This window comes from Eleutherodactylus coqui, chromosome 13 (assembly GCF_035609145.1).
Source record: "Eleutherodactylus coqui strain aEleCoq1 chromosome 13, aEleCoq1.hap1, whole genome shotgun sequence".
In the NCBI taxonomy this organism is placed as follows: domain Eukaryota; kingdom Metazoa; phylum Chordata; class Amphibia; order Anura; family Eleutherodactylidae; genus Eleutherodactylus; species Eleutherodactylus coqui.
The window spans coordinates 29,670,720-29,698,335 of NC_089849.1; the positions used below are offsets into that span (position 1 = coordinate 29,670,720).

General features: G+C 47.8%; 1 protein-coding gene across 1 annotated transcript; it reads right to left on the reverse strand.

Moving 5' to 3' along the window:
* Positions 1 to 890: 890 nt before the first annotated feature.
* NMT1 (N-myristoyltransferase 1) lies at positions 891 to 27,285 on the reverse strand. Its single transcript, XM_066586270.1, has 12 exons — positions 27,129 to 27,285; positions 17,511 to 17,601; positions 10,958 to 11,102; positions 10,736 to 10,854; positions 10,561 to 10,652; positions 10,363 to 10,479; positions 8,567 to 8,737; positions 4,166 to 4,274; positions 3,820 to 3,990; positions 2,909 to 3,076; positions 1,363 to 1,500; positions 891 to 1,263 (listed from the first exon to the last, which is right to left on the reverse strand). The coding sequence occupies exons 1-12, from the start codon at positions 27,236 to 27,238 to the stop codon at positions 1,243 to 1,245; spliced, it is 1,452 nt and encodes a 483-aa protein (XP_066442367.1). The 5' UTR covers positions 27,239 to 27,285; the 3' UTR covers positions 891 to 1,242.
* Between the last annotated feature and the right edge of the window lie 331 nt (positions 27,286 to 27,616).

The following is a 27,616-nucleotide window of genomic DNA, read 5'->3' on the forward strand; positions in this document are numbered from 1 at the left end:
GTTAAATGGGATTATAAATCATATTTCAATAAGACATGTAGAGACCGATTTTCAGTGGCGGTACTATGATACAGATGCTGCCAGGCAGAAGTGAACATCTGCCCGAACAACAAGGTTCTATTGGTTAGGAGTTTGAGCCACTCAGCTGCTGTTACCATCTAGCTCCCAAAACCACCCAGAGCAGGGCAAGAGGTGAAGTAAACACAAATTTGGCTGGAAAGCTCTAAGCCAAGCAGGAGTCAAAAGGCAGCTCAGTGCTAAGGGTTAAAATCCCATGCATTTCGTACAGTGTTTCCATATTTTTGTCCATTGTCTTAAGATTCACACAACAAAGCTATTAGGCTTTGTATAGATGAACCCAAATGCGGTCATAAAAAGTCAAAAGGCTACGTTAACAAACTATTAGTTTTAGGGTGGGTATATTTAAGCAAACTTTTTTCCACCCTAAATGATTTGTTTTTCAACAGAATTTTACAAAAACGGGTCACATTGAAGGAGGAAATAAATCTGGACGGATTCAACTGTGTCATTTTTATTAACATGACAAACCTACAGGGGTCTTTTTATATCCACTGTAGGTTTTAAACGGAGCTTGATGGGGATTTGAACCTGGGACCCCGCCACTGCTAGACAGCAATGCTAACCACTGTTGCCAGGCCACCACCACCACCACTACCGTCGTTCAAAAGAGGCCAAATTAGAGAACCTGATTTTTACTCCTACCGATATTAATGGAAGTTGGAATTGGGAGTTCGGATTCACAATTATGGTTGGTCACTCACAACCTGATTATTTCAATAAATCGCTCAACACTACTTATTACCTATATGCCCATACTGTGTTAACACCTTATAAAATACCATAAAAGTAGAAGAAAATGAAGCACCCAGTTACAGATATATATAATATATACTTTAATATTCAGACACAACTCCGTTTCAATTCGGATGGCAGCAGGAAGGGAAGAGTGGTCGCAATTTTATATTCACAGCAGTGGGAAGGGAGAAGAGAAAACCCTGAAATATCCTTAAGTCAAGCCAGGCTAGAGGAAGCTCCCTGCTTTGCACTTCCGTGAACCTGAAGCCTCCCTCCCACATTACATCAGCATGATGTGTTCAAGAGCGGCGCCCACAGATCCTGCGCTCCTTCTTGGGGCTGCTCTCTTGTGTGTCCCACATGATGGCCAGCTGGCGGCCCATTACGCACCCAGTCCCCCTCAGTAGTTATAGGAGATGAGGGCAATTACTGTAAAACCAGACCAACCTGGAAGAAGGGGAAAAAAAGAGAAAGGGGTTTAATCATAACGCACAAGGCTGATCCTAGCAGAAGAGTCCTCACAAGCTCCTGCGATTAATACCGTACCTTCTCAGGGCCCATGCTGGGACACTTCCAATTATACAGGTAATACTGAAGATTCCCATCTCCTATCCCAAATTTCAGTTTTTCAAGGAAGGTTTTGTTCTCCATCAGATCCAGAGCATTGAAGACATCAAAGCCTTTCTGCAAATCAATAGGGATGAGATTTCCATAAGGTTCAGTACAGGGTGGATACTACTGACCCCCTGCCTGGTCCTTAAGGGGTTTTCGAGTGAAATATTTTTGATGACCCATCATTATAGGTCATTAACAGTTGATCGGACGGAGTCCCCCGCTCGGGACACCGACCAATCAGCTGAGCGGGCACATGTCGTCAGCGCTGCAACAACACACAGGTCAGAGCGGAAGCCTCTGTGCAGTTACAAGCGCTGGCCACTATAAAAAAAAAAAATTTAAAAAAAAAAAAGTTGGTGCACCGACCTCTGTATTTGGAGCAGAAGCCTCTGCGCCAACCTGCCATGTAGTGGCCGGCTCTTGTAACTGCAGGCATGGCTCCCACTGATTTTAATGAAAGCCGTGCCTGCAGTTACAGGTGCCGGCCACTATACGGAGGTCGGCGCGGAAGTCTGACAGCATGCGCCCGCTTTAGCTGTTTAGTTGGGGTCCTCTAGGTCATCAATAGTATTTCACTGGAAACCCCTTTAGAGGGAACCTGTCACCATGTTTTTACTACCTAAAAATCATGTTGGCAAAGTGTTTTTATAGTGCACCATCTTTTTGTGATCCTGAAATCATGGTTTGAACATTTCCAGCTTGGTATGCTAATTAGACAGATTTTCATCCACTGCGCCTGTCCGGGCCGAGATGTCTCCAGCCCATTCGTGAGCTTCTCATACAGCTTCTTCTCCATCTGCTTCACTATGTGCCGTTCCTGCTGCAAATCCTGTGCCTTGAGTGCCCGCTATGGTGCAGGTGTAGCTATGGATCCCGGCAGACTTTGTTCTATTGCGCATGCACACCGGTGGAGGATGCCGCCTCTCTTCCATCACGCTACACAGCCGAGGGGTCGTCCTCCGACCGCAAATGTGCAACAAACAGAGGAAGTCCGCAGTGATCCACAGCAACTCCTGCGCCACCACTCGCACACCAGGCAAAAGTGTGGGATTTGTAGCTATACCTGTAGAGAATGTAGCAAACACATGGTGACAGGTTCCTTAAAGGGGTTGTACTGCGAACATTCCTTATTCCCTAGCCAGAAGATAACGTGCCGGTGTGACTGCCGAGACCCCCAGAGAGCATACAGGAATGAATGGAGCAGTAATACGTGCATGCTGCCTCTCCGTTCACTTCAATCCAACTGCCAGACATTGCCAAGTTAAAGCGCTCTGCTATCTCCAGCAAACCCACTGAAATGAATGAAGTAACAGCATGCATTCACGACTACAGCTGCATTCCTTTCTGGACACTCTGTACCCCTGTTCTAGGGATCCGCGGGGGTCGCAGCGGTGAAACCCCCAGCAATCAGCATCCTATAGATAGGAAAGGACTCCTGCTGGTAGGACAAAACCCATAAACATTCTGCCAGACTCACAGACTTGGCCAATATGAGAGCATCATTCATGAGGTCGACCAGAGGCGTCTTGGTGTGAACGTTGTAGAAGGAGTATGCAGCTTTCAGGCTTTTGTGCGTGGGATGGTTCATGATGGTAGAGGGCAACGTGTAAAAGCTCAGGAAGTCAGTGATCTCTCCTTCTGGGGTCTGCAGGTAGAAAAATCAGTCATTAATTCTCGATAGGAACAGCAAATCAATTAGATCAGAGCTCGTTTAAAATGGCCTTCACGCAGGTCGATATAGACTATACGCAAGAGGAAGGATAGTCCTCCCATGCGCCTTAGGCTTTATTCCCACGGGTGCTGCAGTTTTCGTCTGCCAGCATCACGGCCGAAAACCACATGAACGAGAGGCAGCAGCGACCAAGTCTCCCGCTTTCTTGCCCATTCAGACAGCCGGGCTGCCTGCCAAGGGAAGTGACGGGAGCTTAGCAGAGCTAGTCATGCTAAACCTCCTCTGCCTGCTGGCGGCTCCCATTGGCTAACAAGTCCTATCTTTTCCGGCTGTGGGTAAAAGTGGCTGCCGGAATCTGGACGGCTGATTTTACGCGCCACAAAAGTCGCCCATCTGAACGGTCGCGATTTTCGCACTGCGTTTTTTTGCATCAAAAATGGCCACATTACAACGCTCGTGTGGATAAGGCCCTAACCCTCGTCGGCAGTACATCCTGCGTTTCCACAGAATAGATGCTGCTGACAATAATGACCTCTCCAGCAACACAAATGAGTTGATCAACCAACACATGAGCGCTCTGCAGCCGATCGCTACTATGTTTACACGCAGCAATGATCAGGTGGATGGGCTTTTGATCAGCGGTCCGTGTAAGAGGTCCTTCACACACAAACTCCCCTCCCTGCTAGCATTACACGGGTGCAGTTTCTCCTTTGTACCTCCACAACGTAGGTGTCTATGATGTTCTCCTGTGGGAACAGCCAGTGCTGAACCTCCTCTTCATTCATTACTGGAGCAAGATTAAACTGGGAGAGGTAAATGGACAGAAGCTTGTGCACCGCTGGGATATGACGGGTTTCCATGGTCTTCAGACTGGCCGTTTTAGGGGCCTGTCGACAAAAAAAAAAAGAGAATAACACTTTAATCACTAAATCCCCCCCAATATGAGCAAACTGAAGTCCCACACCCCTCAGGCTTCACAGGTCTGGCCCATTTCCTCATGACATAATAGAGGTGGGATGTCGTGTAAAGGACTGCACACCGTTGTGGACAAGCATCGCTTACCTCCGGCAGCCGGTACAGCTTCATAGTCCTCTGCATGGTCATGTTACGGCTCAGGTGGGAGAATTTCACCTCTATCAGTTTGCGGGGATTTAGCGATCTGTGCCAGTACCTGCATATCAGACAAATATTCTAAGGTTGTTCCATGCGGTCGAGTACGATTTTGGTCAGCGAATAATCGCCATTTTCATGGTGATTTTCACGAACATTTTCTCTGCAACTCCTATTTTTTCCCCATATGATGCCCATAGCAAAATACGTTAAAAACGGAATGTAGTCACATGCAAATGACACGGCATGTGACTCCGATCAGTTTTTTATGCTCCCAGAGAAAGTAACAGGCAATTTTTGTTGAAGAATCACACAATAACACATGCAGAAGAGGGGAATAAGGTCCCTCTAAGAACAAGAGGATCGGCCATGTTGAAATCCAATAGAGGGGCATGCCATCCCATACACAGATAATTGGCTGGTACTACAAATCAATGGGTCAGCTGTCATTCATCTAATGTGTATGACGACTTTAACCCCTTCCCGCTGCAGGGCGTAAGTTTACGTCCTGGCAGCCTGGTACTTCCCGCAACAGGACGTAAACTTACGTCCTGGAGATAGCGCGGGATCATATGTGATCCCGCGCTATCCCGCAGGGGGAGCCGGCGGCTGTCAGTCGGAGATGCGCCCCCCGCTGTTAACCCCTTCCCTGCCGCAATCTAAGTAGATCGCGGCAGGGAAAGAGTTCACAGAGGGAGCGCGGCTCCCTCTGTGTCTCCGGCCGGAACCCGCGATGTCATCGCGAGAGCCCGGCCTGTCACCATGGCAACAGGACGCCAGACACTGGCGTCCTGTATTGCCTATAATCGCTGTACAAGCGATAAGGCATGGCAGAGCAGTAGCTCTGCCATGCCTTATACCAGCGATCATCAGGGCAGTGGTTCAAGTCCCTCAGAGGGACACAGTGTAAAAAAAACAAAGATTAAAAAAGAATTTAAAAAAAAAATGTAAAAAAAAAAAAAGAGTAAAAAAACCCATTTTTTTATGCTTTTTCTCAGATTAGCATAAAAAAGGTAAAAAAAAAATAAGATCCCACATATTTGGTATTGTCGCGTCCGTAACGACGCGTACAATAAGTTGCACATGCTTTTGACTGTGCATGGAAAAAAACGCTAAAAAACTTAGGCAAAATGCTAATTTTTAGCATTTTGCCTCACTAAAAACGCAATAAAAGTGATCAAAAAAGCTGTATGTACCCCAAAATGGTACCAATAAAATCTACAGCTTGCCTTGCAAAAAATAAGCCCTCAGAGCGCCGTACATCAAAAAATAAAAAAGTTACAGGACTTTGAATGCAGCAATTTAGAAAAAAAAAAAAAAAAAAAAAAAAGATTACCCAGAAAAAGGGTTTTTATTGCAGAAAAGTGGGTAAACCTAAAAAAATGTACCGTATATACCGGCGTATAAGACGACTTTTGAACCCCGAACACTCTGCTCTGAAGTCGGGGGTCGTCTTATGCGCCGGTAATACAAAAAAAAAAAAGTGTAAAAAAAAAACCAAACCATTACTCACCTCCCCCGGCGTTCTGTCCCGCTCCGGCAGGATGTCGCTCGCTCCTCGTCCCCGGCGCAGCATTGCTTTCTGAATGCGGGGCTTGAAATCCCCGCTTCCAGAAAGCTAATACACACGCTGTCAGCCGGTACAGCTATTCAATGACAGCATTGAATGGCTGTGATTGGCTAAAACACACGTGGCTTCAGCCAATCACACTATTCAATGACATCATTGAATAGTGTGATTGGCTAAAACACACGTGGCTTCAGCCAATCACAGCCATTCAATGATGTCATTGAATGGATGTAACTGGCTGACGGCGTGTGTATTAGCTTTCTGGAGGCGGGGATTTCAAGCCCCGCATTCAGAAAGCAATGCTGTGCCGGGGACGAGGAGGGAGCGACATCCTGCCGGAGTGCGACAGAACACCGGGGGAGGTGAGTACTGATTTTTTTTTTCTCCATTGTAATACCGGCGTATAAGGTGACAGTTGGGGGGGGTCGCCTTATACGCCCCGTCGCCTTATACGCCGGTATATACGGTAAGAATTTTGGTATCGTTGTAACCGTACCGGTCCGCAGAAAAAATGGAATGTCTCATTTATGCTGCATGAGTACCACTGTAAAAAAGAAAATAAAAAAATCTATGGCAGAATTGATGCGTTTTCTCTCCCTGCTATCATTAAAAAAAAAAAAAAAAAAAGTTTTACAATATAGTCTATGTACCCAAAAGTGGCACCGATAAAAACTACAGTTCGCCACGCAAAAAACAAGCCCTCATACGGCCGCGTCGACGGAAAAATAAGAAAGTTATGACTTTTGATAAACGGAGAAGAAAATCCGCCAAAAATTGTTGCGTCCTTAAGCCCAAAATAGGCCATGTCATGAAGGGGTTAAAGGGGTATTCAATGCAAATAATGAAATAAGTTTGGTTATGCCTGAGGAAGAATCCAGACAGGTTTGAAAGCTTGCAACAACATCATGTATTTTTGTTAGCCATTAAAAGGTATCCTATCTACAAGGTTACTTGGTTTCTCTCACGGAGAACAAGCAATGCAAATCCTATTGATGGTCTAGCCTCACGATGGGTCATCAATAACTGATTGTCTGGGGTCCACCACGCGATCAGTTGAACGAGCGCATGCTATTTGTACCCCAATACACAGGGGTCGGAGCAGAAGCAGTTTGTCTGACTCCTGTGTAGTAGCTGATGCTCATAATTGATTTCAACGGATTGGCCAGGGTCCGAGCAGTGGACCACAGACGATCAACTATTGATGACCTATCATGAGGATAGATCATCAATAGTATTTGTATGAAGAACAGTTTTAAGTTATGCCAAGTGCAAATCCTGATCAGCACGTCCGTTTTATTCTCTGGAACATCTTTTCTTGGAACTATGCATTATACGGATTCACTGTTAAGACATTGACAACTGACGCCAAGGCCTCATGTCCACGGGGAAATTTGGGCCCGTGCAGAATCCCACAGCGGGTCCCTCCGGGCCTGCAGACATGAGGCCAAGAAATAGATAATACTACCCTGTCCAGGCGCTGCAGGTCTCCCCTCCGTCACAGCCAGATCTTTTTTCTGCCTGGCGGATGTGCGCAGCACGCCAGCAGCGTACATATGCCGTGCACTTTTTTTTTTTTAAACTCCTGCTTTCCCACGGTACAGACCCAGTGGCAGCTGCATCTGTGCCACGGGAGCGGTCGGCTTCAATAGAAGCTGCAGGAGCAGTCCATGTAGGAAAACCGCACAAGATGGAGCATGCTGCGGCTGCTTTCCCGCGCGCCAGGAAAAAAAAAAAATAGAACATCCGCATGGGCGCAGATCACGCGTGCGGGAGACCCGTGCAGTTTTACTAATTCTATTTTGCCCGTGGATATTACATAGTAACAGTTTGTAAGGCTGAATGAAGACATTGTCCATCTAGTCCAGCCTGTTTATCCTCCTGTGTTGATCCAGAGGAAGGCAAAAAACCCCAAGAGGCAGAAGCCAATTAGCCTTTTTGGGGGAAAAATTCCTTCCCGACTCCCTAATGGCAATCAGACTGTTGCCTGGATCAACCCCTAATAGTTCCTACCTGTCTGTATACCCGGATTAACAATTAACCTAAGATTTATATCCTATAATATCCTTCCTCTCCAGAAAGACATCAAGTCCCCTTTTAAACTCCTCTATGGATTTTGCCATCACCACGTCCTCAGGCAGAGTTCCACAGTCTCACTGCTCTTACAGTAAAGAACCCCTTTCTGTGTTGGTGGTGAAACCTGCTTTCCTCTTCTCGTTCCCCTTGTCAGTACAGTCTGATACTGTTCAGTCAGTGGTGACAGTGAGAGACAGTTAGTACAACCCCCGACTGATAATACCCAGATGCAACATTCAAAATTGGTTGTTAATGGAAAATACAAGTATTTCCTACAACAGACACGTCCGACAGGTCCAATGAAAAATCCCAGTCGTGTGCGCTCCAAAATAGGCTTGTAGCATTTTTTTGGTCCAGTTTCTATACTAGTTATATTTTATAGGGGAAAAATGATGTGATTTATAAACCACACAGGAAATCAAAGGATGCCAAAACACAAGTCCCACTTTGCCCCCTCAGGCTCAGCACTAGGTAGAACGTGGTGTCGGGTTTGCAGCCATCCACAATGTGGAGCGGAAAGTCCTCCTAGGATAGTGCAGGCTTTTTTAAAGTCACAACAATGGGATTAGTTCTATATAAATACCTACAGTTTTGCTCAACGGGCACCTAATGTGAGGTTTGTTCATTTGAGGACATAGCATATAAGTGCGTAATATACATATATAGGTGCTGCTACATAACAAAGCCATTAGTGCAAGACTATCACATACCTGCATGTGCTTACTGGTTTGGGTAGAACTACGCCCGCTGTGTAGACTGCCTGGAAGATCCCCTCCATGTTGACTCTGCGTGTGATCTCACGGATCAGGACTGGAGCCACTCTCTTAGAACGCAACTTTTTATGAACACAAAGGAAGTTGATTTCAACCATTTTCTTGGATCTGGTGCGAAATAGAAGAAATGTTACAGTGCAACAGAGAATGTGCATATAACGCCAAAGTAACTCATACATGCAACAGATAAATTATGAACTTCGCCAATTCCAAATACAGACCCCCATTGTAAGCCCCCAAGATCACTACTGTTCATCATATATACATTCACTTCTGACAACTTCCTGGTTTGGCCACATCTTGACTTTTAATTGTGGTGGTGAGGGGAATGAACTCAATCGATTAGTTAGGGGTACCAGTCACGCCAGGGAAGAGACTGGCGGCAAGCTCAGCTGGATTCATCGTCATGGAAGTTTAAAGCAGTATCCCATATCCTGCTATAAAACCACTGTAATAAGTTGCCCTTTAACCCCTCAGTCCCTCCATACTTATGACTCCCGTGTCGGGGACTGCACACAGCACTGTAGAAGTTACTATGTTAACCCTTTCCAATCCAATTTGTATCCTGGTTTTTCTAGGGGGCTTACTCTTTTTCTGCTGTTATACAACAGCGCTATCTGCTAGCTAAAGCCAGTACTGCATGAGGTGACACGTTGGATAGGCTCTGACAGCAGAGAGGCTGGCAATATACAGCAAGAGAACTCCAACGAACGTCTTCCAACATTGGAGCTGTACAGCCTTAAATCATAGTGTCTTCAGAGGTCAGACAGTGGATTGGAAAGGGTTAATACAGTGCCGATTCCCATTCTGGACAAAGCGGTATGGGAGATACAGAGTGACGATTTCTCCCATAAGTAAAGACTGTACATGGCTGGACACAGGGAGACCGAGAGAGGCACACAGTCTCATACGCCCAGATGATGACAACTCTCCAAGGTTGGCACACTGATGAACAGCACAGGCTTAGTCTGCCCTTGAATTTGCCATCCAAAAAGCATGCATGCCCAACAGATGAGTCACCCGTTGGCTTCCAAAAAATACGTTTAATGTATAATTTCCCTCCCAATGGCCCAAGACTGCACTGAACTAGTTTAACAAGTTGCATAACTTAAAGAGGTTGTCCAGGATTTTTACTATTGAGGACCCAACCTCATAATTTCTTGATCAGTGGAGGTTTGTCGCCTGGGATAGTCGCCGATCAGCTCATAGTCAGGCCACTGTCAGTCCAGACAGCACTGTAAGTATTGACATCAATGCTGTGCCTGTAGTACTAAACAGGTCCAATGCAATGTTGACTATCAGAGCTATCCACACTGACAGCGGCCCACCAATCAGTTGATCGGCAGGAATCCCAAACAGCAGATTCCCCGCCAATCAACTATTGATGACCCATTGTGAGGGCAGGTCATCAATAGTAAAAGTCCGGAAAACCCCTTTAATGAACTTCAAGCCATCTTTTTGATGCAAAATTGCATGGCAGTGTGAAGTGCTGGGTGGCATTTTCCTCAACGTGTCAAGTATCTACTCTCTCAATTCCCTGCTGTGTAAGGAACTGCACCACAGCCCGGTTCACATAAATAGAGCAGACGTGGTGCTAAAGAAGCCTATTCCTTCATTTTAGGGATTGGTGGAGATCACATGCCCACAGATCACAATGTTATATTGTGGCATATGATATTCCACACCATGGGCATACTTCATTCTAGAATGGGAGCTGGGATGAAGGTACTTACAGTTCATAGATTTTCATAGTAGCTGGGATGGCACTGATGAATCCCACTAATTTTTTGCTGGAGATGACCCTCACTCCACAATGCCACTGTGGCAGCCATCCAGGAGGTCTCAGCGCCCTGACGGACAGAAAGAATCATCAATGTAGATAGAGGAGACGGAGAACATAAAAGGAGAAGCCAAAGAAAACCAAGACTCACCACAATAGGAACTCCGGTGAGTAGTCAAACCGGAACATGTTATCATCATCCTCCACGTAGTTCTCATTCAGCAGGGTGTACAGTTCTTTTAACTGTTGGTGACAAGAAGTAACCCGTCACAATGGGCACGTCATGTGCTTCTTATAGGAGAGGTGTAAGAGAGGAGATTACCTACCACTGCCCGATCACCTAAATCTAAAGCGTCCCAGGTGAAACCCTGTGGAAGACTATACGGCTCCTGACGGATGTTGTCCTTGTCCGGCTCAATGGGGCCGTGTGTGTTCACCACCTCTCCTGTTGGGAGACACGGCTATTACAGAAGGGTAGAAGGAAGCCCACCTTATGGGTGTATAAAAGGACAAAGGTCCTTCATGGATTGTTCACATTGTATTCTCACCTAGCTTAGGTACAGGCTGCGTGTCCCAAAACTGGTAGCTTCTTTTGCTGGCCTCTTCCATGGTCTTGGCCGGCCCCTGTCCCACGGAAAACAACTCAATGGCCTTCTGGATCTCTTGGATCTTCTCAGCAGGAAGGGTGTTCACCTTGAATCAAGAGAAGAGGCCCACATTAATACAAAGATGACCAATATTACCCCGGCACAGGCAGCTGCCAACACAAATGACACGTATTCTGTCATGGAGACCCCCTACATAGGAAAGTTCCTCCTCCAAAGCTATGCAAGAGACTAGATCCTTATGTTAGTCCTATCTGATGTTGGCACTTTACAGCACTGCTGTAAAGGCTTGGTTGTTGGCATGCTGGACACCAGTGGGTCAAAAAATAAATAAGATTATATTTGCAGACCAATATTAGCAATGGAAGTGCCAGCATCAAAGGGCCTAGACTTTCCTATACAGTAGTAATAAGGTTACCCTCCATCTACAGGATAGGTGGTAGCTATATGATTGGCAGAGGTCCAACCACAAATGGGGTTCCGAAAATTTCCAAAGGAATGGCGCGTTAGTCTCACATGAACGGCTTCAATCGTTTCAACTTGACTGCCAGAGAAGAAAAGAATAAGAGTGACGGAACACAAGTGTGACCATTCGCTCCATTCAGTGAGGTTTGGAACCCCCTGCACTTGTTGGGGATCCCAGTGGTTTAAACCCCAGCGATCAGAGAAAGAGAACAACCCCTTTAAAAGGAAGTCTTTCAGTTTCTATGAGCGCATAATTTTAGTTCCTAAAGCAAAAAAGGAACAGATACACTGAATGCGGTAATGTGAGCATCAGGGGGCATTCACACGGGCATATGCACATTTCGATCTGCGAATGCGCAACGTATTCACGAGCCGACATACACTGTATCCCTGTTTTTCTGCCCATCACAATATTTTCGCTTGCGTAAGTACGCAGTGTAAGAAGAATGCCCGAGATCTCATTGTGTGTAAATACGCAGGTTTCCTGTTTATTATGTGAGAATGTACACATGCGCATTAGTTTTAATGGGCTTCTATGGTGCTTAATAGAGATGAGCGAGCATACTCGGAAAAGCACTACTCGCTCGAGTAATTTGCTTTATCCGAGTATCGCTGTGCTCGTCCCTGAAGATTCGGGTGCCGGCACGGAGCGGGGAGCTGCAGGGGAGAGCGGGGAGGAACGGAGGGGAGATCTTTCTCTCCCTCTCTCCCGCCCACTCTCCCCTGCTCCCCGCTGCGACTCACCTATCAGCCGCAGCGGCACCCGAATCTTCAGACCCGAGCACAGCGATACTCGGATAAAGCCAATTACTCGAGCGAGTAGTGCTTTTCCGAGTACGCTCGCTCATCTCTAGTGCTTAATACTCACCAAGATAGAGCATGCTGTGTATTTTTTCACACGACTGCAAATCAGGTAGTAAAATACGCTCAATTGAACGAACCAACTGAAATCAATGAATTCTGTTCACGGCGTAATACACAGCATATTTACCCGTGAGTGCACCCTCATACTTCCCACACCTACCCTGCCAGTCACCCACTGTGCCCTGCCAAATCTGAGTGCATCCAAGGGATGACTGTGGCACACAGAGCTAGAGGACTGGTCTTCTATGTGCGCCTATACATGCAGCAGGGGCTATGAGAGCGTATAAGGCCAGTTTCAGATTAGCGCATTGTCACATCACCCTCAAGAATGGATTGAACCTCAGCCCGGGATTCTTGCATAAGTGGAAAATATGAAAGGTCTGAAGGAGGTAAAGATGGATGTCCTACTCCAAATAATTAAAAATTGTTTTTGTTTATTTTTTTGTTTTCAAACTTCATAAAAATTATGAACTTGACTTGTAATAATGTTGCCATCCACTAGGTGGTGCTGCATTTCCTTCCATGTGCAGGTTGAAGGAGAGAGAAGACACATAAAACGGTCCTGTGCTCAGTGGACTGATTTATGATGTATGTCTGCTCGGTTTGTTGTTTTAAGTGCAAAATGTGATTGTTCCCAGCAAGAGAAACCAAGTAATCTTGTAGATATTATAGCTTTTAATGGCTAACAAAAATACATGATGTAATAGCGAGCTTGAGAACCTCTCGGGCTCTTTGTCAGGCTAAAAATGGAATAGATCTGAAGAGGCATGGATATTTATACACACTTATAACATACATACTTATGACACGGCACAGACATGGATGTGATTGGTTCGCACTTAAAAGGAATTCTGCGAAACAGAAAACAAACTTTTTTTGACTAGGCACTGATAGCGGAGTGAAAGTTTTATGGTCCTTGAATTACTGTTGGGGGGGGGGGGGGGGTCATTAGGCCAGGAATGCAACAGGAGGTACACAAACATTTTTACCTAGACACTGATAAGGGATTATAAATTCATGGTCCCTGAATTACTGTGGATGGGGGTTTTCACCAGGCCAGCAGACTCGCTGGGAACAATCACATTTTGCTCTACTGGCTAACACCGTACCAAACCTTTGTTTTAAGGGCAAAACAGTCCCAAATTTCTGTGTGAACATTTATTTAGATCAAGAGGAGTGTCCCCCCCCCCCCCTCCCCTTCCCTCTGCATCTGTATGTTATACTTATGTGCCATTCAAAACTAGTTTAATTCAATAGCCTGACGAAGGGGGGGGGGGGGGGGGGGCGAGATATCCCTGAAAGCTCGCTATAACATCATGTATTTTTGTTAGCCATTAAACAGTATCATATCTATAAGATTATGTGGTTTCTCGCTCTGAGAACAGTCGCACGTCACATGACCATAATACAGGCTTTTTAGAGGGCGTGGCGGCCGCAGGTCGTCAGGATTTCATCATGGTTTGATCTGTATTTGCAGTCATTGGTTGTATGGTCTACTGGTTAAATACGGATCTGTATTTCCCAACAGAAAATCATACCAACAACAGGAAATACGGAGGCAAAAACAGCCCAAAATTGTCTAACTCATTGTGGGTTTTTTTTGCCTTCCTCTGGATCAACATTGGGGATGGGGGTGTAAGAGGCTCCACTAGATGGACAGGGGCCTTTTTTCAGCCTCACCTACTATGCTACACACTGTTCCCTTTGTCATACATGGCTTCTGACCGTGTCACCGAACAGCAAGTCATGGATTGCGGCACGGAAGCTGGCTGGAAGTTCTCCCCAGCCGTTCCGACTGATAGCATCTGTGCTACTCTGCATGCACCTCAGTGCTTACATCTGTCTGATGGAATGGCCGCTGCAAACTTTTGGCCAGTGTCATTACGAGACTAGACAGGACAAACAGCCGGTCGCTCACACACTCCCAGAAGACGACCCTGTGCTGTGCGGTGGTTGTCCGAGACTCGGGCTGCCCTGATTGTCAGCACAGGGGGGTGAAATGGCAGATGGGCTCTGACGGATTGGTTGGATGAAGGGAGGGTATGGTTTTCCTGGAGGGTATGGATGGGTGGTCTATAGGCACTACTCCTACAGTCACTAGTGCACTATTATGGGCATAGAAATGTCCACTGTGCCTGAACTCCATGCCCCTAGCCAATCACTGAACAGTATTGTAATCCCTTTAATGACGGCCGATCGCTGTCAAGAGTGCGTTCTCAACTGAAAAAAAAAAAAACGGCTTGTGCTGTGACTCCACCCAACCATAGTGGCTAATAGCCGCACAATCTTGCTGACCTTATCTGCAAGGTCGTGCTTCCACTGGCTGCCGCAGCTGGGCGGGGTCTCAACTACAAGTAGTTTTTGTTACGCCCCTAGTGGGTTTACTCACACGGGCGTATATTGGCATTAAAAATACGACTTATCCCACAACAAAAACAAACCCTCATATGGCCAAGTCAATGGGAAAAATAAAGCCGCCGTGGCTCTAGAAATTATTTAAAAAAAAAAAAAATTAGTTGGTTGTTGGGGCCTTAATTGGGCCTGTCACTGGGGGAAGAGGTTCCTTATTCGAAGTGGTCCTGTAACATATGTTACAGTGTGTGGTCTTCGTTTAGTCATTGCACTCCAGGATCAATTCCATCAGAAGTTTCCTTGCAATTCATCCAGAATTACCTGCGATATATTTAGGCTGTAGTCACATGGGCATATTTTGTGTCCATGTACTTCATGGGCAGCAGATGGCCCCGAAACGGCCCATGAGGTTCTTCACATACCAATGGGTCATGTGAAAACTACATATAAAAGTACGTGGGATCTGCACAGATCGAGCCCGCTCGCAAGCTGTCCGGTGTTGTAGCAGAGTTTCTCGGGCACAAGGTCCGTACGCCCGTGTGACCAAGCCCTGATAGGGGCATTTATGCTTACGTGGAGTGTCCTGGCACAGCTAAGTGTACCCTGTTCCAAACTGAAACCATCAGGTTTATATGCTGGTCTTCGTTCAGCTTAGGACACCTGCAGTCGTGGCGGGACACTCCACCTTATTACATATGCATAAATGCCCCCGCAAGGGCTTTGTTATATGGACATACGTTGGGCAGGGGATTCTCTGCATATCCTACCGCTCAGCACAGTGACATGGCTGACAAGAGAATAGATCACGTTTCGTAGCTTAAGACCAGTTACATGCAAGGATCTATATGCATAAAGTGTTAATGGCCATTAACACTTTCCTCTTCATAAAAGGGCCTCCAGGAGCTGTTTGCAGAGCCCTGCATGCGATTAATCACACACTCAGTTGTGCAAACAGCACAATTTTGAGCGATAATCGTTACCTGTAAGTCGGCCTTTCGTAGTGGTGGCCTAAGGTTGCTTTCTCACAGGACGACCTGTAGGCTGCAGACGCCCTGTTTATTGCTGGGATAACCTTTCTTGTGCTTTTACACAGAAATGATCGCTCAGTGAACGGAGGCCGGGGATCATTCCGCCCACCCGCCTCCATTCACAGTAAGTAGATGACACAGGCCGACCCATCATTCAGTTTTATGCATGCAGAAGCTGTCGAAGGCATACATATACACTGAATGATCATCATTCAGGTTCCTGCTGGATGTGGGCATCTGAACGATTTATCGGCCCGTGTAAAAGGGCCCTAAGGGTGGATATACACAGGACTATCTTCAAATAGTTGCTGGAAATTATATACTAATGACTCGCTGAATAATGATCGCCTGTTGTCCGTGTGCTTTTACACGCTGTTCATGTCCACCATAAGCACACCTAGCCAGTCATTGAAAGAGACAATTACCCGTTTACACCAGATGATAATCAAGCAGTGACTATTTTTAGTTGAGCTGAAACAAAACGACTGGCGACTAGTCAATGAATTGTCGCTCGTTTCCATGTTTACAGGAAACAAGTATTACTAACATTTAGGCCAATGTCCACGGGCGGGTCGGATTTCGCATGTGGGATGCCCTACATTCCTGTACGTGCAGGCAGTGGGGTCCACACGGACCCCTCTTCTTCCGGGTTATCTGCACTGCAAAAGGTCTGCAAGGCTCGCTGTCGGACATGCGCAGCACAGAATTTTTTTTTGACTCCTGCTTTTCCCATGGAACCCGCGGCCTGTCCGCGATGTTATGTGCAGACGGGCCGCAGGTTGAATGGCTTCCAATGACCTCAACGGAGGCCGTCCGTGCGAGAACCACACTGAAACGGAGCCTACTGAGGTTTGTTTTCTGGACCTAATCAAATCTGCAGGCTTTAATTCCGTTGCGGTAACATGTTTCCCTACGGGCATCTTGAACTGCGGATTATCCATGCAGAAGCCCTACACGGATCCTGCAATTCAAATCCGGCCGTGGACGTGGGGTCTAACTCTTTCAAGCAATTACTCGGTCGATAAGAGTTCCATGTAAGACTGCTTTTTCACCGTTGGCTCGTTCAGTCACTCTCATTCATTCACTTTTACAGCGAATGTGAAAGACTTGAATGATCAGCATTTCAAACGAACAATTAGTGAATAAAGCAATGATCAGCTGAACCGTTTCTGTTATGTCTGATGTTTTTTACGCCTGCATAGGTTGAATGATGAATGAAAAGCGAATGATTCTCGTTAGTCCTTGGCTTGCGTTTAGGCCAAGTGATGCACTTTTGCTGTTTTGAACGATAGTCGCTCCACCTAAAAGCGCCTTACAACCACTCTGATGCACAGAGGAGCAGCAGGCGGTTGGTACAACAGCTGGAGGGGAGCTACTGGATTGGTAAGGAGTGGAGGGAGAGAACCCGACAGGTCGGCCCGTGTAAAAGGGCCCTTAGCGAATCAGTAAAAGGAGCAGCCGATTCTGTGTAGGGGGCGGGATTTAGTATGTATAAGCTGTGAGAGGAGGCTACCGAGATGCAGCCCAGGGGATTATGGGAGATGCAGTGAAGCAGCACAGGAAGTGCAGGGTGTAAACAATAAAGCAAAGTTGGTGATGTAGAAAAAGAGACGAGGAAAGGTAATGGATGGACTGACTGTAGCGCTGTGTGGGATGATTCATGACTATTTGAAAAATTGACTTTGGTCTTGGACAACCCCTTTAAGAGCACATCCCCTCCCCCACCAATCTGCATGGCCGAACACATCATACACAAGAGAATGAAGGAATAATCCCAAGGCACTCACCGGAGTGTCAGTAGTATCCAACTTGTCTCCTCCTTTATCTTTCTTGCGTTTCTGTTTCTTCTTTTTCTTGACCCCAGTATCATCGCCCAAACTACAAACAGATCAGAGAAAACGCATCAATATGTGATTTATTGCCGAATGAGACTAGAGCTGCGCCCGCACCGCCCACAGCCGCCCCCGCGCCTCCCACAGCCGCCCCCGCGCCTCCCACAGCCGCCCCCGCGCCTCCCACAGCCGTTGGTCGGAGGCTCGCTTGCCCGACAGGTCTTACTTCCAGCCCCACCATACATCGGCACGCTTGGTTCGGCTGATTGTACATGTATTTTCACTAGGGAGAGATGATCGGGCTGCTGAAACCCACCTATTGATGCCTCTCTAACTGGACATCCGCCATCGATGACCTATCCATCAAGTCAATGGCAGATCGGCATATGCCGTTTCCAAAGACCCCGATAGCAGCCATATCAGGCTATACACAAGGGAGGACACAAAATCAGTGCTCCATATTAAACACAGTACTGACCACTAATACCCCGTGGATAGGGAATAACTTGCAATTTTGTGATAACGCCTTTAAATGCCCCAACCAGAGTTTGGGGTTCCGAACAGACCACCCCGTGATTAGGTTGTGAGATGCCAACCAGACGTGATGGCAGCCAGGGGCCTTCTGAAGACTCCTGTGTATTTCTGTCTATTCGGATGGGCCTGGTGCTTGTCTTTTTTTTTTTTTTTTTTTTTAAATGCCAGCAAAATCCCATACGGAAGTATTGCAGTATATATAGTATAAGTATTGCAGTATAATATATATATGGTATAAGCAAGCAAACAGTCGCAAGTTGTCTATCCGGCCTATACATTTTTTTTCTTAAATTAAAGGAAAATAAAGGCTAGAATTTCTTTAGCCATTTCGTCTCCAATAACATATTTTAATCCAAAAAGTAGCATTTTCCCCAAAACGGTACCAATAGAAACCCACAGGTTGCCCCACAGAAAATGAGCCCTCACACAACCCCACCAATGGGAAGATAAAAACAAGTAGGCAGAAGACGGCTACAGAAAAAGCACAAACATTATGGCATATTGCGAAGATATTCCATAACGATATGAACGTTGGGGACCCCCCCCCCCCCCCAACATCAAAAATGGATTTTCCCACAGAGCAGCGCCCCCTTCACTTCCTGTACAGAGGGTGGCACTTGGGGCAGCCGCCCCCTCATCCCGCGGCTTCCCTCGCACTACGTTGTAACTGCGACACCGAGGGTGGTGCCATTCCATCCAGGTTTAAGATGGCCAATACACATTAGACAGACGTAGATTGCCGCAACCACTGGACAAGCATCTGGCAAGCGCTCACAAGGCAGATACAGCCGCACACATTTTAGCCCATATTAGTCACAGTTTTTCGAACTGGCCGTGATCGTTCAATGACAGCAGGCGGCGGACAGAAAGAAAAAAAGGAAAACTGGAGGAATTCTAGAAGACCGCACAGGGCATCATAAAATTAGCTTCGTACTCGTTGGGTTGTTGCCAACGAGAGCAGTATAGACGCAGCCTTGGGCCGCGGCCGGCGCAGAAATTCCACACACAGAGGGTGAACCTACCTGCTAATCCTATATGAGCCCCTGAGCCGGCGATGTGGAATGGAGCCCTATTTAAAGTCCCATTTCATGTGACAGATGCACAGTGAGACGGTGCCAGAGCTGCAGGCAGTATCAGCTGTTTGGGTCATAGTTTGAAAAGTAAAGGGGAGGGACGATCAGACTGAGAAGCGGTGGTCCAAGTATGGTTGGTAAGGCATCCTATTGTACCATGGGGTAAGAAAACCATCAGAGAGAGCCGGACAGATGATCACCCAGCTTTCTGTAGGACAGAGATCGCCTGTCAGAAAGCTTTCTTACATTTGACACCTGAAGAAGGCTGTAAATCCAGATGGTGCCGGTCATGTATGAGTGAAGAAAACCACGTGCGAGAGGAAGCGGAGCGCTGGAAACTGCTGGCTCTGCACAGACTACAAAGTGTCAGGAAGTGGGATTATCTCCTGAACACGCTGCGCGGCACGAGGAAACAGAACACACTACAACCGCCAGAGGCTTCCACACGGGCGGGGAATACATCACTACACCAGAGAGGAGGGTGCAGTGAGGGGGTACGGTGTGCCAGCAGCGGGCAGCCATCACCACCAGATACGGGGCAAAAAGGATTATATACAAACAGCAAACGCGACCGGACTGCAGCTGTGGCTTCAGTCTCACCCGAGTCGGACCGGTTATTGGGGTGAGCAGCCAGTCCCCTTGGACTATTCTTTGGTTCCTAAAAAGGTTATAATATACTCGGATTATTTTTTACAATAGATGCTATCCCATTATAAAGTATGTATTATAAAGCCCATTAACACTACGAGTACTGCGTCACTCAGAAGTGAATCAGGAACGCTATCTTTTCTCCTTAGGGAGAGCACCTAGAAGGTGAACGGGGAGACTTATGAGGCCATTCATGCTCCTCTGGGTAATATGCAAATAAGGGAGGTGGAACAATACCTCTGCAGCACCGCCTATTGGAAGGCAGCATCCCTGCAAGTCAACGTTAGACTCTTTATACAAGCCTTGTAACAATAACTGGGAATTGAAGGCCGAAAGAGTGACAAGATTGGATAGGAGTCCTGGAGACTGGCAAGAGCTTGTACTCCGCAATTTCCAATCCTTCCATTGATAGGAATGGAGCAGCACCTCCGCTCTATTCACGAGTGACCTTTTAAACCCACCCTTCACAAAATCAGTGGGGGTCCGAGTGGTCAGACCCGCACTAATCACATAACTTGGCACAACCCCTTGGGGACTGCCAATACACCTTTCTTGCTGACCTTACTAATGGGCTTTAAACCTGCACATACGTCTTTTGAAGGCGGTGGCTTGGCCGACTGACAGCCAGGCTCCTGTTCTAACTGCCAGGAGAGAAGAAACCTCAGATCCTGGCAGTTTAACCCCTTACATGCCACAAACAGCATCAACTGCAGCATGTAAGCGGATGACAGGGGAAAAGGGCTCCTTTTGTCACCCATAGGCACCCTGCAATGTGATCACTAGGTGCCAATGGGTTCCCACGGCAGGTGGAAGCCTGACATGTAACTCAGCCCATTAGGCCCGCCTCCTGTAGAGTCCAATAGGCCGTTGTCATAGACTTAGTAAAATGCACTACCCTAATGATTGAATGATCGCATCGTCACTTTGAGGGACTTAAAGGGGTAAAAAAAAAAAAAAACCCCGTTTCGGCACGGGACAACCCCTTTAAGAATAAAAATAAAATCCAATCAATTAAAAAAAAAAAAAAAAAAATGTATACACACTATATATTACGCACGCACGCACGCACGCACGCACGCACGCACTAAAAAAAGTAATGAATACTATACAAAAGGCAGCACATAATCAGTATTACCATTTTCATAACCACCCGGAGAATGAGAATATTTTGTTACTTTTCACGCATGGCGAACGCCTGTCAAACACGTAATGCCAGAATTGCAGTTTTTCTTTGTTAGTCTCCCAAAAAAACGTAACAAAAAGTAATCCAAAAGTCACACCTACCCAAAACTGCTACCAATAAAAACAAGCCCTCCTACAACTGGGGCGATGAGTTATGGCTCTTGCAATGATGACAATCTCTTGGTCTTAAGTCGTCATCAAGGAGTTCAAACATTATTCCCATCTCCACTTATGTGGGGTATCCACAGGCCATAAGCATCTGATGGGTGCGGGACCCCACCTAGCCCAAGTTATGGCCCACCTGACCTCAGCTCAGCCACACCTAGCCCAAGTTATGGCCCACCTGACCTCAGCTCACCTGCATGCGGTGGCCACGTTGAGCTGAGCGCACTGTGCTACACGGCTTCCCTAACTGCCATTCTCCCCTATGGGTGATATGAAGACAGCACAGCCTGAGCGGCCCTCCCAGCCACCTTGTAGGCACGGTGATCCCATGACGGCCATGTTATGCCTAAATGGAAACATCCCTTCATATTATTGGGAGAATAGGATCCATCTATCCATTTAGTATAGACCGGTCCATATACGGGACCCTCCTGTGGATATGCCCCCAATGGTCAGATATACGGGATTACAGAGAGGACATAATTACAGCAATGACACCGGCCTAATGGACGTAACCCCTCACCCGATACGAAGCAACACCGCAGCCCGTTACAAAGACGCGACTGTCTCAATCGCCAGCGTGAAGGATCCCTTAGCGCTAGACAGTTTTTTTGATGGAGGTAGCCCAGTGTAGCAGACAAGAGCGGTACATTCACATGAAGAGGAAAGGCCGCAGGATTTCCACGCCAAAATCCACCCAACTGGTGCGGATCTGCAGCGGACTTCACCCCTTCTATCAAACCGCGCCAAAATCCCCAACAACGGGGCGGAGTTTGATGCAACTTTTGATCTGGAAATTTCACGGATTTTCCACAATGTGTGAACATACCCTTAGGCCTCGCGTCCACGGGCGAATCGGATTGGCGGAGGATCCACAAATCCAACTGGCCATGGGGAAACATGGTCGTCCGCAAGTGCACTTAGTCTCACAATTTGCGCTGCGAGTGTGATGTTGGCTTCACCGTGTGAACAGACCCCAAAGCTGGCAAATGGGCGATTAGGTGCGTTAAACAAAAAAAACAAACAAACAGCTGAAACGCACTAAAATTAGCCAGTGTTCGAAAAGCGTGGCGGTAGAAACATCGCACTAAAACGCTCATCTGAGAAGCGCCATTGAAATCAACGGAGGCTCAGTACAGCGCTTTCAAACATTCCGCTGTAACAAACGCCGTCTGAGCGGTCAGAATACATTCTTTTTCCTGCGCAATTACTCCGTGTTTCACGCATGTCCTCGTGTACGGTACGCACATTTGCGCGCACTCCGATGACTTCTTTGGTGCGGAAATACGGAAAAAAACAGAACAGGTTCTATTTTGTGTGGCCCTATTAAAGTCATTTGGTTCTATGCTACACATATTACACACGCAGATATGCCCGCGGGACGCCGGCCTTAGGCTACACGCACACGAGAGGATCTCACGCCAGTTTTATGCGTTGCGAGAAGCAAGATTAATTCCGCTCGTGTGAATAAGTCCATTCAAAGAATCATTTTTTTCCCCTCAAAGCGACGCTCAAGTTGAAAAAAGTAAAACCCCCAAATCGCCGCATGCGCTATTTTTTTGTGTTCCCGCGGAACGCCGTGCCTATTTTTTCAATGCGACCATTAAAGACATGGCAGGCCGATGGGAAACCCTTGCGATCCTCTGATGCGTTCTATAAACTCGTACCTGCGGATCGCAACGTCACAGAAGCCAAGCGAGGAGTTTTTTAAAATGAAAACCACGTCACATCAGCGTGAAAAAAAAAAAAAAACGCCCGTCGGCAGGCGCCATTTTCTCGGCCTGACATCACACTCACCTGTGTGAACGCGGCCCGGGGCCTCATGTCCACGACCACAAAAATGCCGCATGGGGAATCCCACATGGAATCTGCCGATGATTACGGCCGGCGACCCTGCGCACCTGTCCGCACTGTGGATGTGTGCGGAAGTGCCGGCCGGCGCAGTAGACATTTATTTATCTCCTGCTCTTCCCGCGGAATCCCCGGTCCATCAAGCTTCCGTTGACTTCAGTGGAAGCCGTCCATGCAAGAACCGGAGTAAACATAGAGCACGCCGCGACTTTTCATCCGCGAGCGGAAACCGAAATTGGTTCTTGTTCATGAAAAATCATTTTGCCATAGACTGTAAGGAGCGTTACCGGAATCCGGAGCAGAAATCCGTGCGGAATGACAGGCGGCTGGAAGAGAGCAGCGACCGTCTCTTTACACGGAGCACAGATTCGCTCTCTAGTCGCTTTGTTTCAGTGATCTTGCGCTCAGTGGCTCGTCGGGTCTTGCGTTTACACGGCACGCTTCCGATTGTTTCCAATGAGAAAACGCGCATCGCACCTCGCACTCCGTGTGACGCTTCGCCGGCCCCATTAAAAACAATAGGCGATGTGAGGGAACGGCAAATAAATAAATAGGACGCGCCGCGATTTTTTCCTGCGCTGCTTATGACCCCCTTCAAAAGAATGGGCTTCATATTCGGGCGTCTCGCAATGCACAAATCTTGCGTGATTTTCTCAGCCGTGTGAAGGCGGACTTTGGCTCACAAGGCTGTAATTGTTCGTGTGTGAGAAGGACAGAATAAACCCAGCGATCTGATTGGGTTATTAAGTTGCGCATATTTTACGCACATTAAAAACAAAAAACAAGTCGCAGCGCGTCACGGACTGATGATGACCGGCAAACACCATGAGACGGCGTGAAAACATAGAATACACGCAGTCGCATGCTTATTCTCTGCGCTTTACCCATGTTGGCAGGAGACAGCGGGTGTAAAAAACAGCGACATGAAGCGACGCTCACACTAGCGGGTTTTTTTTTCTCGGCTAATCCAGTTTTGCTAACAGAAACCAAGAACTGAAAGTGAAATGCAGAGTATCTGGAGGCTTTCCGCTTACATCCACTTTCCAACATTTAAAAGATGATGGTTGGTTCCTCTTTAATAGGTGCGGCTCAGCGGTTAGCACCGCCGCCTTGCACCGCCGGGTGGGGCTCAGCGGTTAGCACCGCCGCCTTGCACCGCCGGGTGCGGCTCAGCGGTTAGCACCGCCGCCTTGCACCGCCGGGTGCGGCTCAGCGGTTAGCACCGTCGCCTTGCACCGTTTGTCAGATATGAACCTACAACTCCAGCACTGCAGAGCAGCTGTGCTAACCACTGAGCCACCATGCTTATTCTTCTTCACTGGAGGAGGAGAACAAGAAACACAAAGAACATTTAGAGGTTGTTTGCGGTCAAATTTAAACCTAGGCAACACTGGTAATGACTGAGCCACCATGCTTTTTCCTTCCTCCTAATCCAGAGGAGGAGGCGATCATCTTTTCCTTCAGAAAAGGAAGCAACAAGAGGAGAAGGAAGCTTGGTGGCTAGCACCTTGTGGGTTCCAGGTTCATGGCCACCTATGGACAACATCTGCATGGAGGTGGTATGTTCTCATTGGGTTTGTTCTTCTCAAGCACGGTGGCTCAGTGGTTAGCACGGCTGCCTTGCAGTGCTGGAAGTGTGGGTTCAAATCTGAGCAATGGTGATGGAGGTTTAGAGTTTTGTCAAAGTTGATGTCCTTGATGACCACTAAGCCACATTCACAGAAGAGCAGCCACCACCAAAAAACAGATGGTCTGGAGGTTCCATCCGCCTCCTATTGAGTACAACAGTAAAGGGTCCATCTGTATTCTGGAGAGCGGAGCGGTGGAAGAAACGGACAACACTGAAGCCCCTCCGCTTCTACAGGCTTGAAGACGGAAACGAAGGAACTAAACGAGGTGGATGAGAACATTGGTGTGAACAACCCCTATAGAATCATGGAGATCCCGGCGGTAGTTCTCAGTGTAAAGGCACGCCCCGAATGGACGATGAGTGAGAACTTGTGAATGACGGCCGGCTTACTGTGAGAGGAGGCGGGTGGCCGGAGCGAGCCCCATTCACTAGCCGTGATCTTACTGGGTGAACGCGCTGGAAGGATTCTTGCTGCGACGACCTGATGGGACGATCCATCAGGCAGCAGACGCCGTGCAGAAGGGGCCCTCAGGCCATACACTAAGCAGTGGAATGCAGTTTATTGTGCTCTGTTATCTGCCATTTCACAGTTTTTTTTTTACAAAAAGCGAGTCAGACTAAATTGGACGGCGTGCCCGAGATACAAAAATAGGCTGCCATATGCGGAGATAATCGGCTCATACAGCGGTAAACCACTGCGTTGTGCAGCACGCTCATGTGGCCGGCCTTAGTAGCATTCATTTAATGGGACTTACAGAAATCTCTGAGTTGGAAACAGACACCCAATTATAGTCGGTACTTGTGTCATGACACAGAGAGACCACATGGGGCACTGGAAGCGGGAAACGGGCACCCCATAATAGTCCGTACTTGTGTCATGGCACAGAACGACCACATGGGGCACTGGAAGCGGGAAACGGACACCCAATTATAGTCGGTACTTGTGTCATGGCACACAGCGACCACATGGGGCACTGGAAGCGGGAAACGGGCACCCCATAATAGTCCATACTTGTGTCATGGCACAGAGCGACCACATGGGGCACTGGAAGCGGGAAACGGGTACCCCATAATAGTCGGTACTTGTGTCATGGCACAGAGCGACCACATGGGGCACTGGAAGCGGGAAACGGGCACCCCATAATAGTCCGTACTTGTGTCATGGTGCAGAGCGACCACACGGGCCGATGGAAACAGGCACCCCATTATAGTCCATACTTGTGTCATGGCACAGAGTGACCACACAGGGCGCTGGAAGCGGGCACCCCATTATAGTCCATACTTGTGTCATGGCACAGAGTGACCAAATGGGGCGCTGGAAGCGGGCACCCCATTATAGTCTATACTTGTGTCATGGCACAGAGTGACCACACAGGGCGCTGGAAGCGGGCACCCCATTATAGTCCATACTTGTGTCATGGCACAGAGTGACCAAATGGGGCGCTGGAAGCGGGCACCCCATTATAGTCTATACTTGTGTCATGGCACAGAGTGACCACACAGGGCGCTGGAAGCGGGCACCCCATTATAGTCTATACTTGTGTCATGGCACAGAGTGACCACACAGGGCGCTGGAAGCGGGCACCCCATTATAGTCCATACTTGTGTCATGGCACAGAGTGACCAAACGGGGCGCTGGAAGCGGGCACCCCATTATAGTCTATACTTGTGTCATGGCACAGAGTGACCACACAGGGCGCTGGAAGCGGGCACCCCATTATAGTCCATACTTGTGTCATGGCGCAGAGTGACCAAACGGGGCGCTGGAAGCGGGCACCCCATTATAGTCTATACTTGTGTCATGGCACAGAGCGACCATACGGAGCGCTGGAAGCAGGAAGCAGGCACCCCAATATAGTCTATACTTGTGTCATGGCACAGAGCGGGCACCCTGTGGGAACCATTGGGCACACCCCACAGGTCTTGCCTATATGTCACCAACACAACCCCGGTGTCATCGCGCTCGTCTCTGCACGGTGCAGACAGACAAATCTAAGCCATGCCCAAGGGCAAGATAGGGGCAGAAGCAGCAATCCCATCTACAGCAGCCACATCCCCTTTAAGAGCATAGCATGGGTATTTACAAACACTAGATCCGGTATAATAATGGCCCCATCATGCTGCCACACCTAATCACAGGGATCCCAGCAGAACCTGGATGGGATCCACAGGCTGGCCATAATCAGCCAGCAGACAGGTGTCCCGCAGTAATCCCTGCAGCCCCTCCCCCTCTGCACTGGGATTTACCTGGAAGCTGCAGTGACAAGAATGACATTTACTAACAAATATCCTGCAAAAACCCGTTTTCAGTTTTAATTTAAAGCTTTATCCGTGACTGACAGCAGTAGCGGCCAATCAGGTTACGGGATCCTCATTCGCTAAGCCAATCAGGATGCTGCAGGGGCGGGGCACAGAACGACCCAGGGCGCAGGGTATTAGCGCTGCACTAGAGCATGGCACCGGGGAAGGCGAGCTGGATGGTGAAGTTACCCCCGGTTGAGGCTATGCGTCTCCTCATTCTCGCAGTCGCTGCAATGTCCGTGTCCGTTCTCATCATCCCCCAACCGCTCGCCCGCTGCTGTCTCACTCTGATCCGCCATCTTTAATCCGAAGCCGGGCAAGGGGGAGTATGGAAAGCAGCTATTGGCCGCACGTCGCAATGCATGCCGGGAGTTGTAGTGACAGACTCCTTTCCCAGCCTGAATGAACTTGAGAGGAAAAACAACAATTCCCATGATGCCTTGCGAGCATGTCTGCCATTCATTTGGGTCATACAACAGGGGCGATGGCCTTCTGGGGGTTGTAGTTTCTCAGTTACACACCCAATGTCCTTTAACCCCCTGAGGTCTGTTCTGCCATGCAGAATCAGTGTGGTGTGGACAGGACAAAACCTGCTCGGTGTTAGAATGCCAAGTTTCATTCTCAAAGTGTTCAGCTACAAAATGTTGCTGTCTGAGGTGATTTCTAGAGACATCTGG

Coding starts and splice junctions, on each gene's coding strand:
- NMT1 (XM_066586270.1), bottom strand. CDS start 27,238: ATGGCGGATCAGAGTGAGACAGCAGCGGGCGAGCGGTTGGGGGATGAT. Junction 8,738..10,362: donor ACTATGAAAATCTATGAACT/GTAAGTACCTTC, acceptor ATTTCGCACCAG/ATCCAAGAAAATGGTTGAAA. Junction 3,077..3,819: donor TAGACACCTACGTTGTGGAG/GTACAAAGGAGA, acceptor TTCTACCTGCAG/ACCCCAGAAGGAGAGATCAC.